Source organism: Leptopilina heterotoma, unplaced genomic scaffold (genome assembly GCF_015476425.1).
Source record: "Leptopilina heterotoma isolate Lh14 unplaced genomic scaffold, ASM1547642v1 Lhet_45, whole genome shotgun sequence".
Lineage (NCBI taxonomy): Eukaryota > Metazoa > Arthropoda > Insecta > Hymenoptera > Figitidae > Leptopilina > Leptopilina heterotoma.
Window position 1 is genome coordinate 3,817,986 of NW_025111086.1, and position 27,545 is coordinate 3,845,530.

The 27,545-nt window shown below is 22.1% G+C and overlaps 1 protein-coding gene across 3 annotated transcripts in view; it reads left to right on the top strand.

Moving 5' to 3' along the window:
- LOC122507078 overlaps nucleotides 1-27,545 on the top strand; it is a 63,587-nt gene that overhangs the window by 15,652 nt on the left and 20,390 nt on the right. For 2 of the 3 annotated variants that reach the window (XR_006302083.1, XR_006302084.1), the window contains one exon: nucleotides 19,581-20,276. Coding sequence is in view for 1 of the 3 variants with exons in the window: in XM_043619587.1 (XP_043475522.1) it covers nucleotides 6,443-6,571; nucleotides 25,727-25,847 (250 nt within the window). In the remaining 2 variants the exon portion in view is untranslated. Of the gene's footprint in view, nucleotides 1-6,442; nucleotides 6,572-19,580; nucleotides 20,277-25,726; nucleotides 26,159-27,545 lie in introns of those variants that run through there. The other variant, XM_043619587.1, reaches the window with a different exon arrangement.

Consider the following 27,545-nt stretch of genomic DNA (forward strand, 5'->3'; position numbering starts at 1 on the left):
CAGCAAAGAAATATGTTATTTATGAAGATAATTGAATTCTAGCCAAGAATTTTATTAGAAACTTTTAAAAGTACTTGGAATTCTACCAAAAATTTTATTATTTATGAAGATAATTGAATTCCGAAGAAGAATTTTGGTATTTCCGAAAATAATGGAATTATTGTGAAGAATTTTATAAAAATGTTTTTAAATAATTGAATTCCTAAGAAGAAACATTTATTTACAAGAAAACTGAAATCTTGCAAAAAATTTTTGATATTCATGAAAATAATTGATTTCTTGTCAAGAAATTTATTAGAATTTTTGAAAATGATTGAAATTCTGCCAAAGATTTTATTATTTATGAAGATAATTGAATTCCGAAGAAGAATTTTGGTATTTATGAAAATAATGGAATTATTGCGAAGAATTTTATTAAATTTTTTTTAAATAATTAAATTCCTGCGAAGAAACATTATTTACAAAAAAAAAATTGAATTCTTGGGAAGAATGTTGATATTCATGAAGATAATTGAATTTTTGTCAAGAATTTTTTTTAAATAATTGAAATTCTGCCAAAAATTTTATTATTTATTAAGATAATTGAATTTCAAAAAAGAATTTTGGTATATTATGGAAATAATGGTATTATTGCGTAGAATTTTATTAAAAATTTTTTAAATAATTGAATTCCTGCGAAGAAAAATATTATTTAGCAAAAACATTTAATTCTTGTGAGGAATTTTTACATTCATGAAGATAATTGAATTCTTGACAAGAATTTTATTCGAATTTAAAAAAATAATTGAATTCATGACAAGAATTTTATTCGAATTTTTGCAAATAATTGAATTCATGACAAGAATTTTAGTCGAATTTTTGCAAATAATTGAAATTCTGCCAAAAAATTTATGATTTATAAAGATAATTGAATTCTAAAGAAGAATTTTGGTTTTATGAAAATAGTGGAATTATTGCGAAAATTTTTATTAAAATTTTTGAAAAAGCAATTAATTGTATCGAAGAAAATAAAAATTATTTCGAAAAATTTAGTTAAAATTATATTGAAAGTAATTGCATTTTTCGACGAATTTAATAAAAAAAAAATTTTATAAATAATGGAAATTTCCTTTAAATTATATTGAAAATAATTAAATTTTTGCGAAGAAATTTATTATTTACCAAAAAAATTGAATTCTTTGCAAGAATATTATTTTTATTTGAAGATAATTGAATTCTTGCGAAGAATTTTATTAAAATTCACGAAAGTAATTTAATTTCTGCTAAAAATTTTATTATTTATGAATATAATTGAATTGCAACGAAGAATTTTTGTATTTAAAAAAATTGAATTTTAATCAAGAATTTTGGTATTTATGAAAGTAATGGAATTATTACGAAAATTTTTTTCTAAAAATGAAGTTAAAATTGTATAGAAAACAATTCAACTCTTTAAATGAATTTAATCAAAGAAAAATTATAAAGAATAGAAAATTCTTTAGATTATATTGAAAATAATTAAATTCTTTCGAAGAATTTTATTATGTGCCAAAAAATTGAATTCTTGCCAAAAATTTTATTGAAATTTTTGAAAGTAATTGGACTTCTGTCTAGAATTTGATTATTTGTGAATTATTTGTGAATAATTTAATAAAAAGTTTTTTAAAAAGTGAAAATCTTTTGAGGAATTTCTTCTAAATTATCTTGAAAATAATTGAATTCTTGCAAAGAATTTTATTATTTATGTAAAGTAATTGAATTCTTGCCAAGAATTTTATAATTTTTATTAAGAATTGAATTCTTGTGAAGAATTTTGTTATTTATAAATAATTGGAATCTTGATAAGAATTTTTATTAAAATTTATGGAAATTTCATTATTTATACATAGAAATAAATAAGTTCCTGCGAAAAATTTTTTTATTTAAAAATTATTGAATTCTTGAGAAGAATTTTATTAAAATTTTTGAAAATAATTGAATTGTTTTGAAGAATTTTATTAAAACGTTTAGAAATTAAAGAATAATAATTAATTAGTTAATTGTACCTATTTGAAATTGTAATAATTATAATTATAATTTTTTGTCACTTATTGTTAGAAAAAAATTCACTTTTTCACCAATTTTAAGGGGAAAAAATACTAATTACTGTTTCGTTTTTAAAAATGTTGCAAACTAGACTCTCGTTTTTCAATTTTAGTAGATAATTTATTTTATTTTTCTATTTTTTCATGGATGCCTTAGGTCAAGAAAATCAGGGAAAGTGAAATAGTTTTCGTTTATTTAAAAAAATTATTTAAGCTTTGGCTTGTTTCTTCGATTAAAATTTAATTTTTCTTCGATTAAAAAAAAAAAATTCTTTAATTTAAAAAAAATGTCTTTAATTCAAAAACAATTTATTGGTTTTAAAAAAATTTTCCTTTTTTAAATTACATACTAAAACCTTGAATTCATGGAAAAATTCAAATTTAATTTTTTTTAACAATTTTCATTATTAATTTGCAATTTTTTTGTTTAGGTTTTCCATGGTTCCGAAGAATCAGAAGTTCTTGTATGGATTTCAAAATATTTCAACGTTTACAAAATATTTTCTGAAGGATAACAAAAATTGAAAAATGGTCAACAAATATTTTTCGATTTTATCTTTCATGGTGGAATATAGTTCTGGATTCCAGAGAATGAAGAAAAAAAATTGTCGCCTTTTTAGAATGTAAATTTTTATTTGTTGAAATCCCACTGGTGATTCTTTCGAAATTTAACTTCTTCCACAATTTTTATTTATTATTCTCGTCTATCAACAAAATAAATTTCACTGGTCCTTTCCCTTAAATAATTGCGGAAAAGAATAAATATTTTGATAAAAATATATATAAATTAATATTTTAAAGGATTCTATGAAAAATTATTTAGAAATCGTAAAAAAAATTGTAGGGGCTATTAAAAATTAAATTAATGGGAATTAATAGAAATAAATTAAAAATTATTATTCTCTAATGCTATTAAAATTAATGAAGAACCAAAAATTTCAATGCAATTTTCAATATTTTATGAAAAGAAATTATAAATTGCATTTTTGTTCTATAACTTAGATTGATATTTAAAATACAAACATAATAAATTTATGATTTTATCAAACAAATTTCTACTTTATTTAATAAAAAAGAAAGAAAAGAAAAAACTTCAAATAAGACTTTTTAATAAAATTTATTTAAAATACGTGTAAATTTATAATTTGCAATATTCTCCCTGTTTTCAATGATAAAAGGATAAAGGTAAAAGAAACTTGTAAATTGTTGATCGTGAGGTCGTTTTTTTCCTCTCTTTCCCCTTTTCTTTAATATAAAAAGCAAGTATGAACTTAATATCGCCAGATATGAATATTATTTGCTTGGTAATCTTCAATTTCATTTGCCGTATATATATTATTCTTTCTTTTTTCTCATTCTCACAGAGAGAGAGCATTTAATATTTTTTCTTTTCTTTTTCCCCTTTTTTTCATCACAAGGGAAACAAATATTCAATTTAATTATAACTATAATCCTCATTATTGTGTTTTCATAGAAATGCCCATTAAATAATTATTTTCTGCTTCTCTTGATCGCATCGTGTTCCATTACTGAAGATATTTTGTAATCGTTTTCGGAATATAATTGACTCCTCATTATATATGGAAAACCTGAAATTATTCAAATTGTTTCGTATTATTTCGCAAAGTCATGTCTTGTTCTACTAATTATTTAATTTAATTAATAAGCGTACACTCTAATTGTCATTTGAAATGGATTAGAGTGCTGGCGTTCTCTATACATTTTCCAAGCGTGTCGCGTCCGTTAGTTTGTTCAAAATATTCTTTATTGTCATTGCTAATTCTTTTTATTATTACTTATTTTTTTACTATTATTTTTTATTTTCATTATTAATTACTATAGTAATTATTTTATACTTGTATTTATTTTACTATTGTCACTAGCAAATTTTCAGCTAGAAACGCAATATTTCATTTATTATTATTGTGCTAATTACAAAAATTGATTATTTTTAAATATAAACTTCAATTTTTGAATAATTTCAGATTCAAAATTTTAAAAAATTCACTAATTAACTAAATAAGTGAAAAAAATTATTTTTATTCTTTTATTTTCAAAAACTTCAATCATATTCAGCAAAACAAACAAATATTATTATAAATTAAAAAATTAAACGCAAGAATTCAATTATTTTCATAAACAATAATATAATTCTTTGCAAAAATTAAATTAGTTTTAATTTAGTTTCAACAAAATTTTTTGAGAGAATTCATTAATTTTTAAAAATAATAAAATTCTTCACAAAGATTCAATTATTCTTTAAATAAACAAATTTTTCACAAGAAATCAATTATTTCCAGAGAGAATAATAAAATTTTTGCCAAAAAATTCAATTATTGTTTGTACAAATAATAAAATCCTTATCAAGAATTCAATTATTATAATAATTAATTATTTTTTCGTATGAATTCAAGTAGATATTATTTTAATAAGTAATAAAATTCTTCGAAAAAAATCAATTATTTTTATATATTTTAAAATTCTTCAGAAGAATTCAGTTATTTTTATAAATAGTAAAATTATTATCAAGAATTCAACAATTTAATAAAAAATAAAAATTTTTGTCAAAAAATTCAATTATTATTTGTACAGATATAATAAAATTCTTAGCAAGAATTCATAATTATTTTAATAAATAATAAAATTTTTCACAAGAATTCTATTGTTATCTTCATACATAAATAAAACTATTCGCAGGAATTGAATTATTATCAAAACAATTTTTAAAAAAATTTCTTGTAAAGAATTCGATAATTTTCATAAATAATAAAATTTTCTTGAAAAATTTCAATTATTTTCATAAATAATAAAATTTTTGACAAGATTCAATTATTTTTTGAAATAATCTAATATTTTACAGGAATTCGAATATTTTCAGAAAATAATACAATTCTTCGCAAGAATTCAATTAATTTTGAAATAATAAAATTTTTTTCAGAAATTCAATTATTTTTTGAAATAATAATATTCTTTACCAAAAAATTGAATTTCTTTCAGAAATAATAAAATTCTTTTCCAAATATTTCAGTAAAATATCATTTTTTTTTTGTACAAAATGCAAAATATTTCTCATTTTATAGTGTGAAAAATAATAATAATCAAATCTTTCTAAAATTATTTCTGCATAATTTTTTCAAGATACAAATAAAATTCTTTGAAACAATTCAATTAATTTTAAAACAATTTAAAAATTTTAAATTCAATTATATTTTTATAATTAGGATCAAAATTTTTCTAAGAAATTCAATTACTTTCCGAAAATGATAAAAATTTTCGTAAATATTAAAATACTTTCAGTAAATAATCAAATTCTTGTAAAAAAAATTCAATTATTTTAATAAATAATAAAATTTTTTGCAGGAATTTTATTATTATCTTCATAAATAAAACTATTCGCAGGAATTGAATTATTATCAAAACAATTTTTAAAAAAATTTCTTGTAAAGAATTCAATAATTTTCATAAATAATAAAATTTTCTTGAAAAATTTCTATTATTTTCACAAATAATAAAATTTTTTACAAGATTCAATTAATTTTTTAAATAATCTCATTTTTTACAGAAATTCGAATATTTAAAAAAAATTATGAAAGTCAGGGTAAAGTCCAGAAATGTTTTTAAAGAGCCCAAAAATAATGAAGCTAAATGCCGTAAAAGAGAAGAAAAAATGTTGAATTTTAAGAAATTCGGTTTTTCGAATTTTTGAAGAAATTAAATAATTTTTGATTTTTTACCAAAGAGTGGAGATTATTAAATAAGTAAAGTATTTTTGAAGAGCCCAAAAATAATAAAGCTATAAGTGCCACAAAAGAGAAGAAAAAAATGTTGAATTTTAAGAAAACTCGGTTTTTCGAATTTTTGATAATTTTTGAAAATTTTAGTTTTTTTTACCAAAGGGTGGACACAATTAACAGGGTACGTTCAGGGAATGTCAGAGAGTTTCATTGAAAGTTGGGGAAATTTCTAAAAATTTATACAAAAATTAAAATTTTTGTGAATATAACATTTTCAAAAATTTTGATAAAAGTCATGAATATAAAAAAATAACTAACTTTAAACTTCGAAATAACATCCAAAATATTGATTATTAATAAAATTTTCTTATTATATTGTTTTTTATTATCTATTTACTTTATTTTTTGTTTTTTTTTATTATCGTAGGTATTTATTTTTATTTCTTATTGATCTTCGTCCTTTGCTCTCCATTTTATGTTTAGATCCAAAAAAATGTCTCTGATCTTGAAAATAGTAAATTAGCGTCTCATTTAAACGGTTAGAAAACGTTTATATAAATTTTATATGAATATTCCCTTGGACTATAATTTACTGCGTGAATGACAATCTAGACAAATATATTGAAATCATTTATTTTTTTATAGGCGTGATGAGGAAGGGAATGAGAGAGAGAGAAAAAAATCAAGCAGCTGTATCATCACGAATTTTAAATCTTCTTCTTCTTCATCGGCAGAGAGACGGTATCTTCAAAAAACCAAAAAAAAAAGAAGAAGGTGAACCGAAAAAAATAGGAAAATTCAGCATAACGTTTTTTTTCTAAAAGAAGAGAGAGAGAGAGAGACTGATAGTCGGCGGCGAAGATTAGAGAATTTCCGAATTGTATCGTTCAAAGTATGGCTCCGAAATACGATCGATTTGTTATGGAATGACCCCTCAACGAATCTCTCTTTCTCTCTCTCACTCACAAACTTGGTCTCTTGCGCGAATCTCTCCACATCATTCTCTATTTTTCTCGAATCGTTTTCTCCTTCTTTTCCATTTGCTTTGGTATCGTTTCTTCTCTATTTTATTTCCATCTCGGTTTCTCTTTTTCTGTTATCGTTTACTGTCGTCTTTCTCGCGTGACGAGAGCGAGTGAACAAGAGAGAGCGAGAGAGAGAGAGAGAGAAAGAGAGGGAGTTGTCCGTCTCGCTCACTCACACGGGAATTGACGGAGTAAGAGAGACGACTTTGTCGGCGCTCGCGGCTCAGATCAAAAGCGCCGACTGTTTCCTCCCCTCCGTCCCGTTGTGCCCCAGCTCGCCACCAAACCACAGAAAACGAGGGACCGGTAAAACCGACGCCAGGCTACTATAGTAACATAAATATCATCCGCTTATCTTTATTGATTTCGATATAATTATCACCCCGTTATTTCGACTGGGGGCTTGGCTTTGGCTTGCCTTGCCTTGGCTTTTTCTTCTATTGAAAATGCACCCGCAAAAAAAAATAAAAACCAGGGCAGATGAGGAAAAAACAAGAAAAAAAATTCACTAGGTATCTCTCTCAAAACCAAATATATATGCGCACGATTTCGATTCACGGCAGCTGCTTGTTCGTCGTCGTCGCTGAGTCTCCTCGTTTTTCCCTCTGCACATTTCGAAAATCGGATTAACTCCCTGGAAAGTTAAGTTGACGGAAAAATTTCCATAGGGTTTCTCTTCTCTTCTCTCTTCTTTTTTTTCCCCCATGGGGACACCAAATTCTATAGGCAAATTTCATAGAATTTACATTAGCACCATTGGAATTTCAGTTACTCATTTTCACTAATGTTTTTTTTCTACGAATTTTCTCTATTTGACGACTTTTTTCCGTTTGGAATTTCTATTCTATTTTCTCTGCAACGAGAGAAGAGAATTTTTTTATTGTTTTTATTAGGCGCAAAAAAATGGAAATATTTTTTCCTGTTTGGAATTTCTATTCTATTTTCTCTGCGACGATCGAATAGAATTGTTTTTATATTTTTCACAGTCCCAGGCCTCGAATATTATGACTTTTTCGACTTTTTTCGATTTATTTTCAAAAATTGAGACTTTTTCGACTTTTCTTCCAAAAGTTGCAACAAAATACCACAATTTCTCTAGTATAAAATGCCACTTATTTCGATTTTTATGGTGTGAAAAATAACTATAGACAAATTTTTCAAAATTATATTTTTGAATAATTTTATTACGATAGTAAAAATTTTAAAAATATACGTATAATTAACAAATTTTGTAAACATTTAATTGAAAATAGTTTATATTTTTTTTTTAAGTATTTTATTACAATTTTTGAAAATCAACTTTTGAAGAATTTTAATTGCAAATTTTTATAAAAATTAAATTCTCAAAAATTTTAACGAAAAATCTTCAAGTCTAAATTTTAAAATGAAAATTAATGAAAATTTACTTGTAATAATTGTATTGAAAAATTTTAGAAATTACAAAAATTGGTCATTTTTAAATATCAACTTCAAATTTTTGAATAATTTCAGATTCAGAATTTAAAAAAAAATCACTAATTTACTAAGTAACTAAAAACATTATTTTATTCTTTATTTTCAAAAATTTTAGACAAATTCAGGAAAACAATAGAAATTTTTTCATAGTAAAAGAAAATTCATCGTAGGAATTACATTATTTTCAAAAAAATTTCAAAGAATTTAATTATTTTCGTAAACAATAATACAATATTCTTCGAAGAAATTCAATTATTTTCAAAAATTTCAAAGAATTCAATTATTTTCGTTAACAATATAATACAAGTCTTCGAAGAAATTCAATTTTTTTCATTTCAATTTCAACAAATCTCTCTGAATGAATTCAATAATTTCTATATATAATAAAATTCTTCACAAAGATTCAATTATTTTTTAAATAATAAATTTTTTCACAGAAATTCAATTATTTCCAGAGAGAATTATAAAAATCTTCAAGTAAATTCAATTATTTTCAAAAATAATAAAATTCTTCAGTTGGATTAAATATTCAGTAATTTTTTATAAATAATAAAATTCTTCACAATAAGGATTTAATTATTCTTTAAATAATACAATTTCTTTAAGGAATTCAATTATTTTCAGAGAATAATAAAATTCTTCAACAAAATTCAATTATATTCATTATATTAAAAAATAATAAAATTCTTCATTTGGATTCAATTATTTTAAGAAATAATAAATTTTTTCGCAAGAATTCTATTATTAACTTCATAAATAAAAGACATTTTACAGGAATTGAATTATTATGAAAACAATTTTAAAAAAAAATTTCTTGAAAAGAATTCAGTCCTTATTCCATAAATAATAAAAGTTTTTGGAAGAATTCAATTACTTTTTATAAATATAATAAAATTCTTGGCAAGATTCAATTATTTTTTGAAATAATCTAATATTTTACAGGAATTCGAATATTTTCAGAAAATAATACAATTCTTCACAAGGATTCAATTAATTTTTAAATAATAAAATTTTTCCCAGAAATTCAATTATTTCTAGAGAATAATAAAATTATTCTTTACCGAAAAATTGAATTATTTTCAAAAATAATAAAATTTTTTACCAAAAAATTGAATTATTATCAAAAATAATAAAATTTTTTAGCAAAAATTCAATTAAGTTCAGAAAATAATTGAAGTATTTTATTACAATTTTTGAAAATCAACTTTTAAAGAATTATAATTGCAAATTTTTAAAATCATCAAATTCTCAAAAATTTTAATGGAAATTTACTTTTAAAAATTATTTTAAAATATTTTAGAAAAAAGAAATTCTTAGAATTTTTACATTCTAATTTTTAAAAATTTTAAATATTTCAATAACATTAAAATTTTTTAGAATTATTTTGGAGAATTCGTCAGACTTATTCGACGTTTTTTGTCCAAATATTTCAGTAAAATATCATTTTTTTTTAGTACAAAATGCAAAATATTTCGTATTTTATAGTGTGAAAAATAATAATGATCAAATCTTTCTAAAATTATTTCTGAACAATTTTTTCAAGATACAAATAAAATTCTTCGAAACAATTCAATTAATTTTAAAACAAAATTTAAAATTTTTAAATTCAATTATATTTTTATAAATATCAAAATTTTTCTAAGAAATTCAATTACTTTCAGAAAATGATAAAATTTTTCGTAAATATTAAAATACTTTCAGTAATAAAATTTTTTGCAGGAAATTAATTATTTTCATAAATTTTAATAATATTTTTCCAAAGAATTCAATTATTTTGATAAATAATAAAATTCTTGTCAAGAGTTCAATTATTTTTATAAATAATAAAATTTTTTTGCAAAAAATCAATTATTTCCATTAAAATACAAATAAAATTCTTGGGAACAATTCAATTATTTTTATGGAAAAAAATTTTTGACACATGTATTCAATTATTATTTTTAGAATTAATAAAATTCTTAGCAAAAATTCATTTATTTTTTATAAATAATATAATTTTTTGCAGGAAATTACTTATTTTTATTAAAATTCAAATAAAATTCTTGGGAATAATTTAATTATTTTTATAAATAATAAAATTCGTAGCAAATTTAATTTTAATTTTTTAAGAAATTAATTTCAACAATTTCTTAAGAATAATTTTTTAAAAATAATAAAATAATAAATCGAAGTAGATAACAAGTATTTAAATATTTATTTAATAAAATTATTGAATTTTCAAATACTTGAATTTGAAAATTAAGGTCAGGAAAATATAAAATAATGTTAATATAGATTTTTGTGACAATTATGAATAAAATTGAATTGACTTTTTAAATTTTTTTAACAATGTGGTTTTTTTGCAGCAATTAAAGTCAATCATTAGAATCGTAAAAGAATCGAAAATTTAGTAATAATTTTCAAATTACCAGTATCTTTTTTATTTTCCTTCAGTTTCATTTTAATAACTTGAAATGGAAATGAGTTTTAAATCTAAATGGAATTCGATTTTAATCGAATGCTTTTTTAGTTGTTGCTCTTGATTCTGGGTTACGTTTCGACCCTGGTTGCAAGAATCATATTTTCACTCGAGTGCCAGTTTCGATTCCGGTTTTTCTGTTCCACGTTTGGTTCTGGTTTAATGTATTCAGTGCAAGGTTTTTTCTTTCTTTCTTTCTCTTTTTTTTGCTTCTTTCTTTTTTTTCTTTTTTTTTTTTTGGTTCATAAAGATCCTCTTTCTATCTATCCTACTTTAATGAAATAAAATAAATGCAAATCTCTCGCACTCTCTTTTTTTGAGGTCTCAACTTTGAACCCCGTATTTATTTCTCTGTCTACGATTGTTGACTATTTAAGTTTTAATGAGATCTCTAAAGAAGTCGAATATAAATGATAGAATCTAGTTTCTAGTTTGTTGATTTGAAAAACTAGAGGCGAGATATATAAAAAGAGAAGATTGAGAATATTGTTGTCGTTGTGGTTGTTGAATGCGTATAAGTATGTAATGCTTCGAAGAACTCTTTGATCTTATGCTTTTAGAAAAACCGGACGAAATATGCGACCCAAACGAAATGTCCTCTTATCGGTCGCATCGGTTCCACTTTGGCGAAGGAGACTGTCCCGTAATAGGGATCTGGACGTAATAAATAGAGAGGCAACTATAGCTCGAATGTTACGAGACGTTATATTATAGCGGTTTACGAGCAAAAGGAGAGGAACCGTTCCACCAGGTTTCTTTAGTTTCTGTTTGAGAAAAATTCTCTTTCATGAAGATATGTTTTTAGTTATGAACAATTTTTTACATATTTTCTCCTCCAACGCTATGGAATTAGGGAAAGTTTTTATAAATCTCTTTTTGACTCTTTTTGACACTTATTCTTTCTTCTTGCAACTATTTTGCAACTATTTTTGGGAAAAAAATTCGTACTGACCCTTATTTCATAAAAAAAAGTAAAGGTGATGATACTAATTTTTTTTAAAACTATTTTCGAAATAAATTTGAACCAGTTTTGAATCAAAAAATTAATCGAATCATAGAAAAAAGATAAGAAAAATATTTTCTAAATAAATTTAAATTATTTTTGAATAAAAAAAATTAATCGAATCATAGTAAAAAAAAAAGGTAACAAAACTATTTTCGACATAAATTTGAACCAGTTTTGAATCCAAAAATTAATCGAATCATGAAAAATAGTGAAAAGGGTAAAAAAAATATTTCCGAAATAAATTTGAATTATTTTTGAATGAAAAAATTAATCAAATTGTGGAAAAAATGCAAAAAAAAAAAAAGAAAACAAAACAATTTTTAAATAAATTTAAACCATAGTTTTCAATCAAAAAATTAATCGAATCATGAAAAATAGTGAAAAAGGTTAAAAAAAACTATTTTCGAAATAAATTTGAATCAGTTTTGAATCCAAAAATTAATCGAATTGTAGAAAAAAGGCAAAAAAAGGTGAAACTATTTTTGAAATAAATTCGAAATATAGTTTTCAATCCAAAAATTAATCGAATCATGAAAAATAGTGAAGAATCAAAAAAAAACTTTTTTCGAAATAAATTTGAACCAGTTTTGAATCCAAAAAATAATTAAATCGTAAAAAATAGTTTTTTTTTACTCTTTTCACTATTTTTTACGATTCGATTAATTTTTGGATTGAAAACTATGTTTTATTTATTTCGAAAATAGTTTTTTTTAATCTTTTCACTATTTTTCATGATTCGATTAATTTTTAAATTAAAAACTATGGTTTAAGTTTATTTAAAAATTGTTTTGTTACCTTTTTTTTGCATTTTTTCTACAATTCGATTAATTTTTTGATTCAAAAATAATTCAAATTTATTTCGGAAATATTTTTCTTACCCTTTTCACTATTTTTTACGATTTGATTAATTTTTGGATTCAAAACTGGTTCAAATTTATTTCGAAAATTTTTTTTTTTTTACTTTTTTTACTATTTTTTACGATTCGATTAATTTTCAGATTCAAAAATAGTTCAAATTTATTTAAAAAATAGTTTTGACTTTTTTCAATGATTCGATTAATTTTCTATTGAAAAAATTGTTTAAATTTTTTTTAAAAATTATTTTGGTACCCTTTTCACTATTTTTCATGTATCGATTTATTTTCGGACACAAAACTGGTTCAAATTTATGTCGAAAATAGTTTTGTTACCTTTTTTTTACTATGATTCGATTAATTTTTTTTATTCAAAAATAATTGAAATTTATTTAGAAAATATTTTTCTTACCGTTTTTCTATGATTCGATTAATTTTTTGTTTCAAAACTGGTTCAAATTTATTTCGAAAATAGTTTCGCCTTTTTTCTATGATTCGATTAATTTTTTTATTCAAAATTGATTCAAATTTATTTTTAATATAGTTTCTTTACCCCTTTCACAATTTTTCATGATTCGATTAATTTTTGGATTGAAAACTATATGTTTGAAATTTATTTCGAAAATAGTTTCGCCTTTTTTGCATTTTTTCTACAATTATTCGATTAATTTTTAGATTCAAAACTGGTTAAAATTTATTTCGAAAAAATTTTTTTTTTCTACCTTTTCCACTATTTTTCATGATTTGAGTAATTTTTGGATTGAAAAGTTTGGTTCAAATTTATTTCGAAAATAGTTTCACCTTTTTTTTTCCTTTTTTCTACAATTCGATTAATTTTTGGATCTAATTTTCAAAAATAGTTTTTACCTTTTTCATCCTTCTTTTGTGATTCGATTAATTTTTAGAGTGTAAAATAATTTTTGTTACATTTTTCACTATTTTTCTTGATTCGATTAAATTTCGGTTGTAATTTATTTCAAAAATAGTTAAATTTATAATGTAAAAAGAAATAAAGAAGCTTAGGAATGTTGAAAAAAATTCATTAGCTTAAGAGGAAATTTTTTTAACATTCCTGAGTTTAGATTTTAATTTATGGATCGCAGATTTATAGATTTTTCACTTTTTTCTATTTTATAAATAAATTCAATATTGATCTGAGATTTAATTTATCAAAATTTTTCACTGATTTCAAATTTACTAGGTTCAAAATTCATTGAAACTTTACAATAATTACTTGAAATATTTCTTGATTGGAAATTTCATCAAATTTTATTCAATTCAAAATTTTAATCAATAAAAATTCCAATTTTTCAAATTTAAAATTATCCAAATTACAATTTATATGAATTTAAATTCATTCAAATTTTAATTCCATTTAAACTACAAATTATCACAGATTAATTTTTCCAAATAATAACAAACGAATTAAAATTTTTCCGAATTTTTTGTTTTATCAAATTTTACTTAATTTAAAATTTTAATCGATCGAAATTCCAATTTTTTGAAATTTAAATTCATTCAAATTATAATTTATACGAAGTAAAATTTATCCAAATTTTAATTCTATTCATCAAACTGAAATTTATCAAATTTCCGATTTCTATAATTAATTTCCAATTATTATCGTCTTTATCAAAATCCAAAATTGATAGTTTACGCAGGAATCGTTTAATTAAAAAAAAATACATTTTACTTTTTTTTTGCTCGTCAGTGATTTGAAGGATTAATTATTTTTTTTGTCGAATTATTTAATAAAAATGTTTTGAAGTTTCTGTCGACGAAGTTGAAAATTTCGAAATTTTGTTTTCAAACCAAGGAAAGATGAAGGTGCGTGCAACTAATTTTCAAGTTTCTAAATCCTCGGCAGTTTTTTCGAAAACATTTTACTAATTCCCGCAGCATCGTGGCAGATGTGTAGCAACTGTTTGATAACTTTTTATATTTTTTTCAAGTTGTTAATAACTCGCAGTCTATTCTTGATAAATTTTAAGTTGTTTTTGAAAAGCGGAAGAGCGGATAATGAAATAGAAAGTGGAATTAGTGTGTCATTAGGATTCTAATTTTAGGGAAAATTTTATTTTTGACAATTTTCGAAAATATTCACAAAATTTCTTGTTTTATGAATCTGAGGAAATTTTTTTATTTTCTCTCCAAGATTTTTTCTGTTGCTGCAAAGTTGTTGCATTTATTTAATGTTTTTCATTATTTTTATATTTCTGCCAGTCAAAAGAATTTTTCAATGAATAATAATTCATTCATAATAATTCAGAAATATTTTCACTGAAACAAAATTTTGACTGTAAAAAATATTTTGTTACAAGAAATATTTAAACTAAAAAATATTTAATCTGAAAAAAATATTTTGTTACTAAAAATTTTTTTTACACAACATTGATTGTAAAAAATATTTTGTTACTAGAAATGTTTTTACTATAAAAAATATTTAATTACAAGCAATATTTTGATTGTGAAAAATATTTTGGACTGTAAAAAACACAAGAAATATTTTGATTGTAAAAAATATTTTGTTACTAGAAATGTTTTTACTATAAAAAATATTTAATTACAAGCAATATTTTGATTGTGAAAAATATTTTGGACTGTAAAAAACACAAGAAATATTTTGATTGTAAAACATATTTTGTTACTAGAAATGTTGTGAAATTTTTTTTCAGTCAGTAAAATTTTGACTATAAAAAATATTTTGGACTGTAAAAAATATTTTGTCACAAGAAATATTTTGTTACAAGAAATATATTGCTTTTAAAAAATATTTTGGTTTGTTAAAAATATTTTCGACTGTAAAAAATATTTCGAACTGTAAAAAAATATTTGAGTTGTAAAAATAAGAAAATTTTTCAATAAGAAATTATTTTGGCCAAAAAAATATTTTATTATAAGAAATATTTTAGCTGAGAAAAATAATTTTCAAGGGAAAAAATATTTTGACTATAAAATATGCTTTTAACTGTAAAAAATATTTGTAAAATTGTAAAAAAAAATAACTGTAAAGAAAATATTTTTCAGTGAGGAAATATTTTGCCTCTAAAAAATATTCGAGTGTAAAATCTATTCTTCAGCGAGAAAATAGTTCTGACTTTATTCATTGATAGTTGTTTCTTTGATATGTACTTCCGGGTACTTGAATAACTCTGTTACGCATTCTTGCTTTAGATTATATTATCATTTTCCTGATTATTCACAATATTTATTCTCTGGCTGTTTAGTTTAGATACTTATCAAGAGGTTTTTCATTCTTGATTTATATACACGAGAGAAATGTTTGGCTCCATTGATATTTTTTTCCCTATTCTATTTTTATCCGCACCTCTCTTCTTTTTATTCTTCTAATAAAAAAAAGAAAGAAATGTTTTGGTTTTCTTAGTTTTTTTTAGTTTTTTAGTTATTTTTTTAGTTCTCGCAATTTTTTTTACAATTTTTTTTAGACTTTTGGAATAACTGAAGAAAATTGGAAAAATATTTTTCAGTTTTGGATAAAATTAAAAATATATTCTTATTTCTTATAGAATATTATTTTCCAGTGAATTCTCATGATTCCTATTCTTTATTGGTAATTTCTGTTTTCAAACTCCTCGACAAAAGCGCACGATCCTTGATTACATGGTTCTTGATTCTTCACTCTTCATCCATGATTACTTGTTTTTGAAGAGCACGCTAGTTGATTCTTCGATAATATCCTCAGACTCTTTTTATGATTCCAGTTTCTAGAGTCTTTGGTTCAAAATTTAATTCCATGTTATTCGTTGTTTTCCTTTTTCTCTTTTTCATTCTAAGTTTCTTAGAGAGAAATCAAGATTGTAGAAACGAAAGACTAACAAGAGTATATAAAATACTTCTGTATAGTCTTTGCGGGATTAGAAGAAACGATCGCTTTTTAAAATTGTTTTTTTACTTTTTTGGTTCGTTGTCCTTTTGCCATTTCGTTTGGAATTGAACTTTATTTTTTAAGTCCAAAATTGCGATTTGATTTATCTTTCGAAAAATTATTGCTTTAAATTCGCTAAGTACTAGACATCAAAAAAATATTCTCAAAAATTCTAGTCAAATTCTTTAAAACGATTCTATTATTTTCAAAAAATATTCGAAATTCAATTATTTTCAATATCTAGTCTTTTCATTTTCGCAAAAGAATTCATTTTAAAAAAATTTATAAAACTCATCCAAAATTCAATTATTTTCCTAAACAATGAAATTTACAGAAGAATTTAGTTAATTTATTAATTTATCAATTTTTCAAAAAAATTTCCAAAAAATCAATTATTTAACAAAATTTTTATACAATTCTTCACAATAATTCAATTTCTTTCACAATTTCATATTTTTCATGGAAATTTAATTTTTTAAAAAATGTTCTGATAGAATTCTAAGCAAGAATTCAATTATTTTCATAAACTATAAAACTCTCATCGAAGAATTTCAATTATTTTTAATATTAATTTAAATTAATTAATCGAAAAATTCAATTATTTTCACAACTAAAGTTTTCCACAAGATTTCAATTATTTAAAATTATGTTTATAAAATTCTTATGAGGAATTTAATTATTTTCATAAATAAATAAATTTTTTCCTAAGAATTCAATAACTTTTAGAAAATAATAAAATTTTCAGCAAAAATGCAATTACTTTCAGTCAATAATAATATTCTTTCAAAGAATTCAATTATTTTTAAAAATAATAAAATTTTTTGCAATAACTCAATTATTTTCATAAATAATAAAATTCTTCTCAGGAATTCAATTATTTCCATAAATAATTCTTCGAAAGAATTCAATTATGTCGATAAATAACAAAATTATTCCCGAAAATTCAATTATTTTGAGGCATTTTAATAAAATTCTTTGCAAAATTCAAATTTTTTTTAAAAAATTGAATTAATTTAAAAAAAAATTTTGAACATTTCAATTGTTAGGAAATTTTTCAATTCTATATGATTAAAAAATCTGTTATCTTTTGAAAATTATTTAAAAATATTTTTAAAAAACAAATTTTTAGTATTTTGTAATTATATTTTTTTAAAAATTAATTCTTTTCAATATTTTTAATAATTTACGTTAATAATTTTTAAAAAACTATAAAGAGTTGCAAAATTGCTGTTTTTATGAAAAATAGAATTTTTCTGTTCAAATAATTAAATTCTCCTAAGAACTTTTGGAAATTTATTAAAAATAAATTATTTAGAGAAGAAATTTAGCTAAAAATTGTAGAAAATAATAAAATTTTGTCAAAATGATGTACCTATTATCATATTTTTAATTATTAAAATTCTTCAAAAAATTGATTATTTTCTAATATTTTTCAATAATTCTTTTAAAAAAGTCAGTTATTTTTGAGAAATCATACTAAATTTCAATTATTTGAAAATTTTTGAATTCTATATAATTAAAAGAATCAATTATCAAACAAAAAGTATTTAAAAATTGTTTAAAAATATTTTTAAGAAACTAAATTTAAGAATTTTTGTACTTAAGTTTTTTAAAATCAATTATTTTCAATATTTTTTGTTAAATATTTCCAATAATTTATATTCATAATTTAAAAATAATTTAAAAGAGTTGCAATTATACAATTATTATTAAAAATAGAATTTTTTTGTTCCAATAATTGAATTTTCCAAATTTTTCGATTTTGCAAATTATATTGCAATACTTTAATAAAAACCAATTCTAAGAATTTTTTATCATAAATTTTTAAAATTCAATTATTTTCAATATATTTTAACTAAATTTCAATTATTTGGAAATTTTTCAATTCTTTATATTATTTAGAAATTTATTTTCTTTCAAAAAGTCGTTAAAAATATTTTTAAATATTTAATATTTTCAAAATTTTGAATTGAATTTTAAAAAAGAATTGATTATTTTTTTAAATAGGTATAGTATTTTTATTTATATCGCAAATTTTGAAAATAATTGAAATCCCAAAAATTTTAGTGAAAAATCTTTAAATGAAAATTTAAAAATGAAAATTAATGAAAATTAGCTTCTAAAAATTACATTAAACTTATTTTTTTAAGAAAGTAATTCTTAGAATTTTTTCCTTACAGTTTCTTTAATTTTCAATTCTTTTCAATATTTTCATTTAATTATTTCTAAAAATTTAAATATTTACAAAAAATATTAACATTAAAATCTCCTGTTTATGAATAAATTAATTAATTAACATTTTTTTACATAAACTATTTTCTGGAATTCTTACATATTACAATTTTCGAAGAAACAATCATTTTCAAAAATTGTAATTAAAATCCATTAAAAAATTGATTAGACTTTTAAATTGTCAAAAAATTTTCTTTTTGTGATTGTAATTTTTTCGAAAAATTATATTGTCTACATGGTTTTTAAAAACGAAGAATCGAAAAAGAATTTTTTTAAGTTAAACTCATCTCTAATTTTTTGTCCGTTTTTGAGAAATTTTCTTTTTAATAGTTGTTATTTAAAAGCCAATTGATAAAAAATAACATGAGTTTAAAGTGAAAATAAAATAAATTATTGCATTGTTTTTTGTTTTCGTTTTTAAAAGCGTTGCGAACTTAAGCCTCTTATTTTTGCTGTGTTACAGTTGTAATTTTTAGAAGATAATTAAATTTCAAAAGGTTAGAAATCGAAATTTAAAAAATTTTAATTCGTGTGGTTTTCTACGGTAAATAACAAAAGATTTTTTGGAATTAAATAACGAGTATTTAACTAATTAAATTGGAGAAAATTATTGAAGTTTTGATTAATTGAATTTGGAAATCGTTGAAAGGTGTGGAAAATACAAAATTAAATTTTTTTGATATCACTGAAGGAAATCGACTTTTTTTGTCTCTCTAATCGACAAATGTGACTTTTTTTCGCCCCTTAAAGTCGAGCCGAGTCGTGCAATTTTTATCTACATGCGGTATTTTTATTTAGAGAATGTTATTTTTATTCCAGCTATTTTTCTTCTTTAGCAGAATGATAATATTTTTTTTCCACTTGCAGATGATTCGCAACTTCCAGGTTCACCATTGAAATCCCAATTCCAGGTTGTTGATTCGAATGAAAGCGTGAAGAAATGAACATTCTCGAAACACTCGCAGTGGGATTAAACACTCGCCAGTCGCCGGGAACTGGACAAATTGGATTTGTTCAAGGTGTGTGGGTGCGTGAAGATTATTAATAGTCAGTGTCCGATTTTTTGAGCGCTGTCAGCGACATATCGGAGTTAACTCTGCGGTACAACCAAGTTTTTTTCAAGCCTTGCGTTTTATTCTTCTTGCCCTCGCTCTCTCTTGGGCCCCCACTCACTATATTCCCCCGGCGGCCGCAGCTGTCTTTTTCCTTTTATCAGCCGACTTTCCGACAAAGGAATAAAGAAAAGAAACAACTAGCCTTGCTGTGTGCACCAGGGAAGAGGCGACCAGTGGCGTAAGAAGACTCTTCTCTCACTTGTACTACCGAGGTCTTCAATAATTCTTTTATTTTCGCATAAGGGAAACTATTTTATATATTTCACCTCGCACTCAAATCGAGAAAGAGATTTTTTATGAGAAATGACACTTTATTGGACAAGTGAATTCAATTTAATTTTTCAATTTACTTTGAATTCAATTTTGAAATTCGATTTTTAGGTGAATTTTTGGCACTCTACTTCTGTTTGTATTTTTTTCACTCATAGAAAATAAAGAAAAAAAAAATTAAAAAGGAAAAATATCACTAAAAATGGGGAAAAAACAAATCATAAAAAAGAAAATAAAGCAAAAGGAATAAAATAGGAAAGAGAAAATAAAAAAAATAAATAAATAAAAAAACTAAAAAAAATTATAAAAATAAAATTTACTGGAGAAATTATAGAAGTATATGAATTCGTAAAGGAGAATTGAAACGACAGGTGCAAAATATGTAAAACATTAAATACCCAAAGAGAGAGAGAAAACAGATAAAAAAAAGACAAGCAAAAAAAGAAGAATGACGGTTTAAAAAGCAGAAGTACACTCTAAAACTAAATTATTTTAAAAGAAGCAAAAAAATCCACTAATTTAAATTCGAAAAAATTTCCACTAATTTTTACTATTAATTTTCCAATAAATTTTGAGTGAAAATCGAAAAGTACAAAATTGTAAAATTTTGTCAAATTTCTTTTTACAAAAACAAAGAATAGACAAATCTAAATAAATAATGTTTACAAAACCACGAAATAATTAAAAAATATTGAATATAAACATTGAAATAGAACAAAATAGAAATACACAAAATACAAATAAATAAAGAAATAAAATAAACAAACAAGCAAACAATCGACAAGAGTACAAAATGCAATAAGAAAAAGAAAAAAAAAACAACCAAGAAAAAATACTCTGCGGAAAAAATAAAAAAAAGAATAAATTAAATAACGCAAAAAAATGCGAGAAGAAATAAGAGAAAAAAAAGAAACGAAGAAGAAAATAAAGAAAGAAAAAAGAAACGAAAAGAGTGAGTAATAAAACGAAAATGAAGATAAAGTGCCTTAAACAAAATTCAACTTCTATTGACATTTATTTTCCAAGTTCCATTTCGTTCTTTATCTTATAGCGAGATAAAAGTCTCAAGTAGATTTTTATGAACCCTTTTAACTTTCTTGATTTATTCAAAGAACTGAAAGGCAAGTTGAATTTTCTTATTGTTTTCGGTATTCTCAATATTTTCAACAAAAAAAGAAATCCATTCAAAACTAAAAAAAGAAAATTATCATAAACACGTCATCTTCTTTTTTTTGTCGGATTAAAATCTAAAACGAAAAAATTTTAAAAAGGTTCTCAGGTAATTTTTTTCCAACGAAAAAGTTGATCATTGTATCAATTCAAGAGAAATTTCCCTAATGAATTGTATATTGATTTTCAAGAATTTTAAACGAAATTAATAATTAATATGGGAAAAATTTTATAATAATTTTTAGAATTCTCTTTTTTATTTTTTTTTTATTTTGGAATTTAAATCCCAAAATAAAAAAAAAATAAAAAAGAGAAATTCAAAATTTAAAAAAGTGCAAAATTTAAATAAACAAAAATAAATAATTGATTTAAATTCCAAAATTAAAAAAAAGAAAAATAAGAAATTTAAAAATTAAAAAAAAACAAAATATAAATAAATAAAAATAAATTAATGTGAAAAATACAAAAAATTAAAAAGAATAAACAAAAATAAAGAGAAAGAAAAATCAACAAATAAAGGATTTTTGGCAAAATTCAGAAAATTTAAATTTTCGATTTCTATATTTAAATTTAGAGAAAAAGAAATGTTCCACGATTTTTTGAAAACAAACTCTTGAAAATTATTGTTTTCCTCATAAATATTTAAAAAAGAAGAAATCTCATAATCAACTATATATACAGAGGGAAAAAAAAACTAACAACAATTTGTTCTACTCTTGTTTTCTCATGTAAAATAACGTCTTGCCAAGCCCATCGAATAAATCTTCTTCTACAAATGATTGAATATCCCGAGTGAGGGAAGTAGAATGAACCCTTCAAGGCTCAGCATCAATTTGAAAAGTCTCGAAGGTAAGGACGAAAAAAAAAATTACAAAGACGAACCCTCATGACGACCTATCGAACCTTTAAAAGTCGAAAAACGAATACAAACAAGAAATCGAGTACGAAAAATCTATTCTAATTTCAATCGATTCTAAACTCAGTTTAAAATTCAAAAATTCAATTTCAAGGAGAATTAGAAAAATTTATTCCATTTCTATTTAATCGACTCTCCATTTTCTATTTAAAATCCATTCTCCGCATTTGTTCCACTTTATTCATATTCAATTCTCGAATTTTAACAACTCTAGGAATTTGAATTCAATAATTATTTTATATTAATAATTATTTTATTTTCAATTAGAAAATTTTTTCTACAAAATATAATTTTTTTTCCTATAAAATATCAATTTCGATGCTTGAACGGAATTATTAAGAAAGTGAATTTTTTTTCTTTCGAAGAGAAAATAAATTGAAAATTCGAAAACGATAGGAAAAAGAAGAGTAAAATCGATAAAAATGGAAAAAATTCGAACAGAAATCGAGTGACAATAATATTTTATTTTAATATCACTCTAAAACTGAATTCTTATTAGAATAGAACTTCAATTTACTTCAAAATTCCACTGTTACAGATTGAATTTTTTTTTGACTTTCATTCAGAAAAATAGAAAATTTTTTTATTAGAGTTTAAATTTAATAAAAAAGTAGCACATTCGGGAAATTCGAAATTAATTAAAATTCAATTATTTTATCTTTGAATTAGAAAACAATGGATTTTTTTTTAACAAACAATGAATTATCCAACTTGAATTAAATTTTTTTTCTCAAATCTAAGGAGAAAATGAATCAAAAATTCGAAAACGATCCAAAAAAAGAGGAAAAATTGATTGAATGAAAAAAATACAAAAAATCGAGTAAAATTTCAATGTAACTCCGAAATTCTAAATTCTAGAAATTCTTCTAATTTAAATTTAACAATTTTTCTCTTTTTGTTTCATTTTTCCTTTTTTATTTTCTTTTTTTTCTATTTTTTTTTTTTGTTTTATTTTCCATTTTTTGTTTTATTTCTCCACTTTTTTGTTATATTTTCTTCTTTTTCTTCTTTTCTTGCTTTATTTTTCCCTTTTTTTAGTTTTATTTTACCTTTTTAATTTCTTTATTTTCTTTTGTTTTTCCTCTCTTCTTTTCCCATTTTCTATTCTCTCGTTTTTTTTCTTTATTAATTTCCCTTTTTTTGGTTTATTTATTATTTTATTCTTTATTTTTTACTTTTCCTCTTTTTATATTGATTGTTAATTTATTTACATCTCAATTTTCCTCTTTTTGTTCTATTTTCCGCTTTTTATCCTTTTTTTTTGCTTTAGTTTCCTCTTTTTTAGTTTTATTTTACCTTTTTAATTTTTCTATTTTCTTTTGTTTTTCCTTTTTTCTTATTTATTCTTTTAATTTTCCCTTTTTTCACTTTTTTTATTTTATTTTTCCATTTTTTGTTTTATTTCTCCACTTTTTTGTTATATTTTCTGCTTTTTATTTTTATTATTTTTGCTTTATTTTCCCTTTTTTTTTTAGTTTTATTTTGCATTTTTAATTTTCTCTAATTTTTCTTTTGTTTTTTCTTTTTTTTATTTTCCCTTTTCTACTTTCTCTTTTTTTACTTCTTTTTTATTTTTCCTTTTCTTGTTTTATTTTATTCTTTTTTCACTTTTCCTCTTTTTATACAGATAGATATAATTTATTTTCATCTCAATTTTCCTCTTTTGGTTTTAATTTATTTTCTTTTTTCTTTTCATTTTATTTTTGCATTTTTTGTTTTATTTTTTCCTCTTTTTATATTAATTGATAATTTATTTTCATCTCAATTTTCATCTTTTTGTTTTATTTTCTCTTTTCCTTTTGCTTTATTTTTCCATTTTTTCTTTTATATTCCTCTTTTTTTGTTCTATCTTTCTTCTATTTTCTTACGTTTTTCCTTCTTTCATTTTCTTTTTTCTTATTTTTTCTTTTTATTTTCCTTTTTTATTTTTTTATTATTTTTTAATTTCTTCCTTTTTCATTTTACATTTCCTTCGTTTTATTTAGTTTTTTTGTTTTCTCCTCTTTATTCTTATTCTTTTTGCAATATTTTATTTTCCCCCTTTTTTTGGTATATTTTCTGGTTTTTATTCTTAGTTTTTGCATTATATTCCCTTTTTTTTAGTTTTATTTTACCTTTTTTCCTACTTTTTCTTCTTATTTTCCCTTTTTCTATTTTCTCTTTCATTTTTCCTATTTTTGTTTTATTTTGTTCTTTTTTTTTTTACTTTTTCTTTTTTATATTTTACTTTTTATATTTTATATTATATTTATTTTCATTTCAATTCTCCTCTTTTTGTTTTATTTTCTCTTTTTTATTTTCTTTTCATTTTATTTTTCCATATTTCGTTTTATTTTTTCCTCTTTTTATATTTTGATTAATAATTTATTTTCATCTCAATTTTCCTTTTTTTACTTTGTTTTTCCATTTTTTGTTTTATTTTTCCTTTTTTGTTCTATTTTCTGCTTTTTACTCTCTTTTTTGTTTTATTTTCCCTTTTCTTAGTTTTATTTTAACTTTTTAATTTTTCTTTTGTTTTTTCTTATTTTTTCTTTTTATTTTACCTTTTTCTATTTTCTCTTTTTTATTTTCTCTTTTTTTATTTTATTTTTTTTCCTTTATTTGTTTTATTTTATTCTTTTTTGATTTTTCCTATTTTTGTATTGATTAATAATTTATTTTCATCTCAATTTTCCTCTTTTTGCTTTACTTTCTCTTTTTAATTTTATTTTTTCTTTTTGTTTTATTTTTCAATATTTCGTTTTATTTTTTTCTCTTTTTATATTGATTGCTAATTTATTTTCATCTTAATATTCCTCTTTTTGTTTTATTTTCTCTTTTTTATTTTCTCCTTTTTATTTTCTTTTTTCTTTTTGTTTTATTTTTCCATTTTTTTTTGTTTTATTTTCCCTTTTTTGTTTTATATTCGCCCCCCATTTTTTTTGTTCCATCTTTTTTTTCTTCCTCTTTTTATTGTCTCTATTCTGTTTGCTCTTAAGCGTGTCTTTTAATTCTCTTATTGTTTCTACGCGCTTTCATTTTATTTAAATCTACCATATTCTATTTTTTACAGAGATAAAAGTGAATCGCTTTAGTAGTTTCGGAGTGCATCATCTTGTTTCAAAAAGGAAAGAAAAAAAGACAGAAAGAGAGAGAGAGAGAAAGAGAGATGAATCCTTTTAGCTGATGGTCGATTTGGTTTGAAAAGGGGGAGAGTTCCGCAAAGGATATTTTTCCGACTGGTGGCTGTCATGAGAGAGAGGCAGTCCGTTTAAAACGCTTGGCGTTTCTTCCTTTGAGGCAAAGGCCGTCTGTGACGGAACACCAAAGGTGCACTTTGCTCGAACATCCTCTTTCAGTTTGAAAATCAGCAGTGCCTGGTAAAGAGATGCGACGCCAATGTTTTCTTCTGAAACACCGCTAGATAATAGCATGCCGGTACAGTCCCCCGAAAACAAAAAATAAAACAAAAAAAAAAGTCGCCAACGATTTCTCAGTTTTCGTTTTCGAGTATATACACATTCTCTTAAAACACATATATAGTTTGTTCTCTTTGTTTTCAGTCCGCAAGGAGAATCAAACGGAGGTTTCGTATCAAAACACTATATGGAAAAGAAGACGAGTTGTACGAGTTGCCAGATGTTGGAATTGTGTTGGATTACAGATGGTCCCACGCAGTCGTAAATCCTATTATAATTTTTCCAAAAAAAAAAAACCATTTTCGATGATGTGTGAAAATTGCGAATTCAATTAATTTGGAAGGAGATTTTTCTTTGCTGATTATTTGGGAATCATCATCATTGAGTAAAAATACTCTAGGAGAGAGAGAGAGAGGAGAAATTGTGTGCGGATAAAAAAGAGGAAGGAGAAGGGAGCGCCTTTGCTTCAGCCGCGGATCGGAACTGAGGTGAACCCTGCCTAAACAGTGAATGAAATGTTCATTGAGATAAACAAACAGCTGGCATGACTTCATTGGACAAACACTATTTTCCAACGTATATATACATCTATTTCTCACTTAAATGTTGACGTCTATTTTATTTATCGAAAACAATCAGTCGATTTTTCATTTTTTTCTTACATAGTAAATTTACTATGTGCAGTACATAAAAAATATCAAAACAGAAAATTCTGCACACAGGCTTCGCACTCATCTACTAAAAACTACTATTTACTACTTTCTGTTATTTTTTTTTAGAATTTCCACTACAAAAAATTGGAAATTAAAAAACTATTCTCAAAAATTCTAATTAAATTCTTTCAAACGATTTAATTATTTACGAAAAATATTTGAAATTCAATAATTTTCAATATCTAGTCTTTTCATTTTCGCAAAAGAATTCAATTTTTAAAAAATTGATAAAACTCATCCAAAATTCAATTATTTTCATAAATAATAAAATTTCCACAGGAATTAAATTACAGAATAGCATTTTAAAAAAAACGAAAAAATCAATTCATGGAAATTTAATTTTCAAAACAAATTTTTTGATAAACTTCTAATCTAGAATTCAATTATTTTCATAAATAATAAAACTCATCGATGAATTTCAACAATTTTTAATACAATTTTCAATTGATTGATCGAAAAATTCAATTATTTTTACAAATAAAATTTTCCACAAGAATTCAAATTATTTAAAATAAAATTTTCATGGTATTTATTATATTTCGAGAAAATTAATTATTGAAAACAATGTTTATAAAATTCTTATGAATAATTCAATTATTTTCAACAAATAACAAAATTTTTCAGAGAAATTCAATTCTTTTTAAACATTTTAATAATATTTTTCGCAATAATTCAATTATTTTTAATACAATTTTAATTCAATTCGTCAAAATTTTTTTTATAAAATTCGTCGAAAGAATTTAATTATTAAAAAAAAAATTTTGATATAATTCTCGAAAAAATTCTTTATAGGAATTCAATTATTTTCATAAATAATCAAATTCTTCATAAGAATTTAATTATTATTTTCATAAAAAGTATAATTCTTTGCAGAAATTTAATTATTTTCCATACAATTTAAATTAAATTCCTCAAAAAAATTCTATAATTATTTAAAAGAAAAGTTATAAAATTCGTTAAAAATATTCAATTGATTAAAAAAATTTTAATGCAATAAATTCTTTATAAGAATTCAATTATTTTCATAAATAATAAAATTCTTCGGAAGAATTCACTTATTGTAAATTTAATTTAAATAAAATTTCTTGATAAAATTAAATTATTTCTTGAAATTTAATAAAATTTCTTTAAAAAATTCGATTATTTTCAAAAATTGTGTTAAAAATTATAAATAAATTTTAAATTAATAAAATTTCTGCAAACAATGATGTTTTTTATGAAAATAATTGAATTTTTGCGAAAAATTTTAT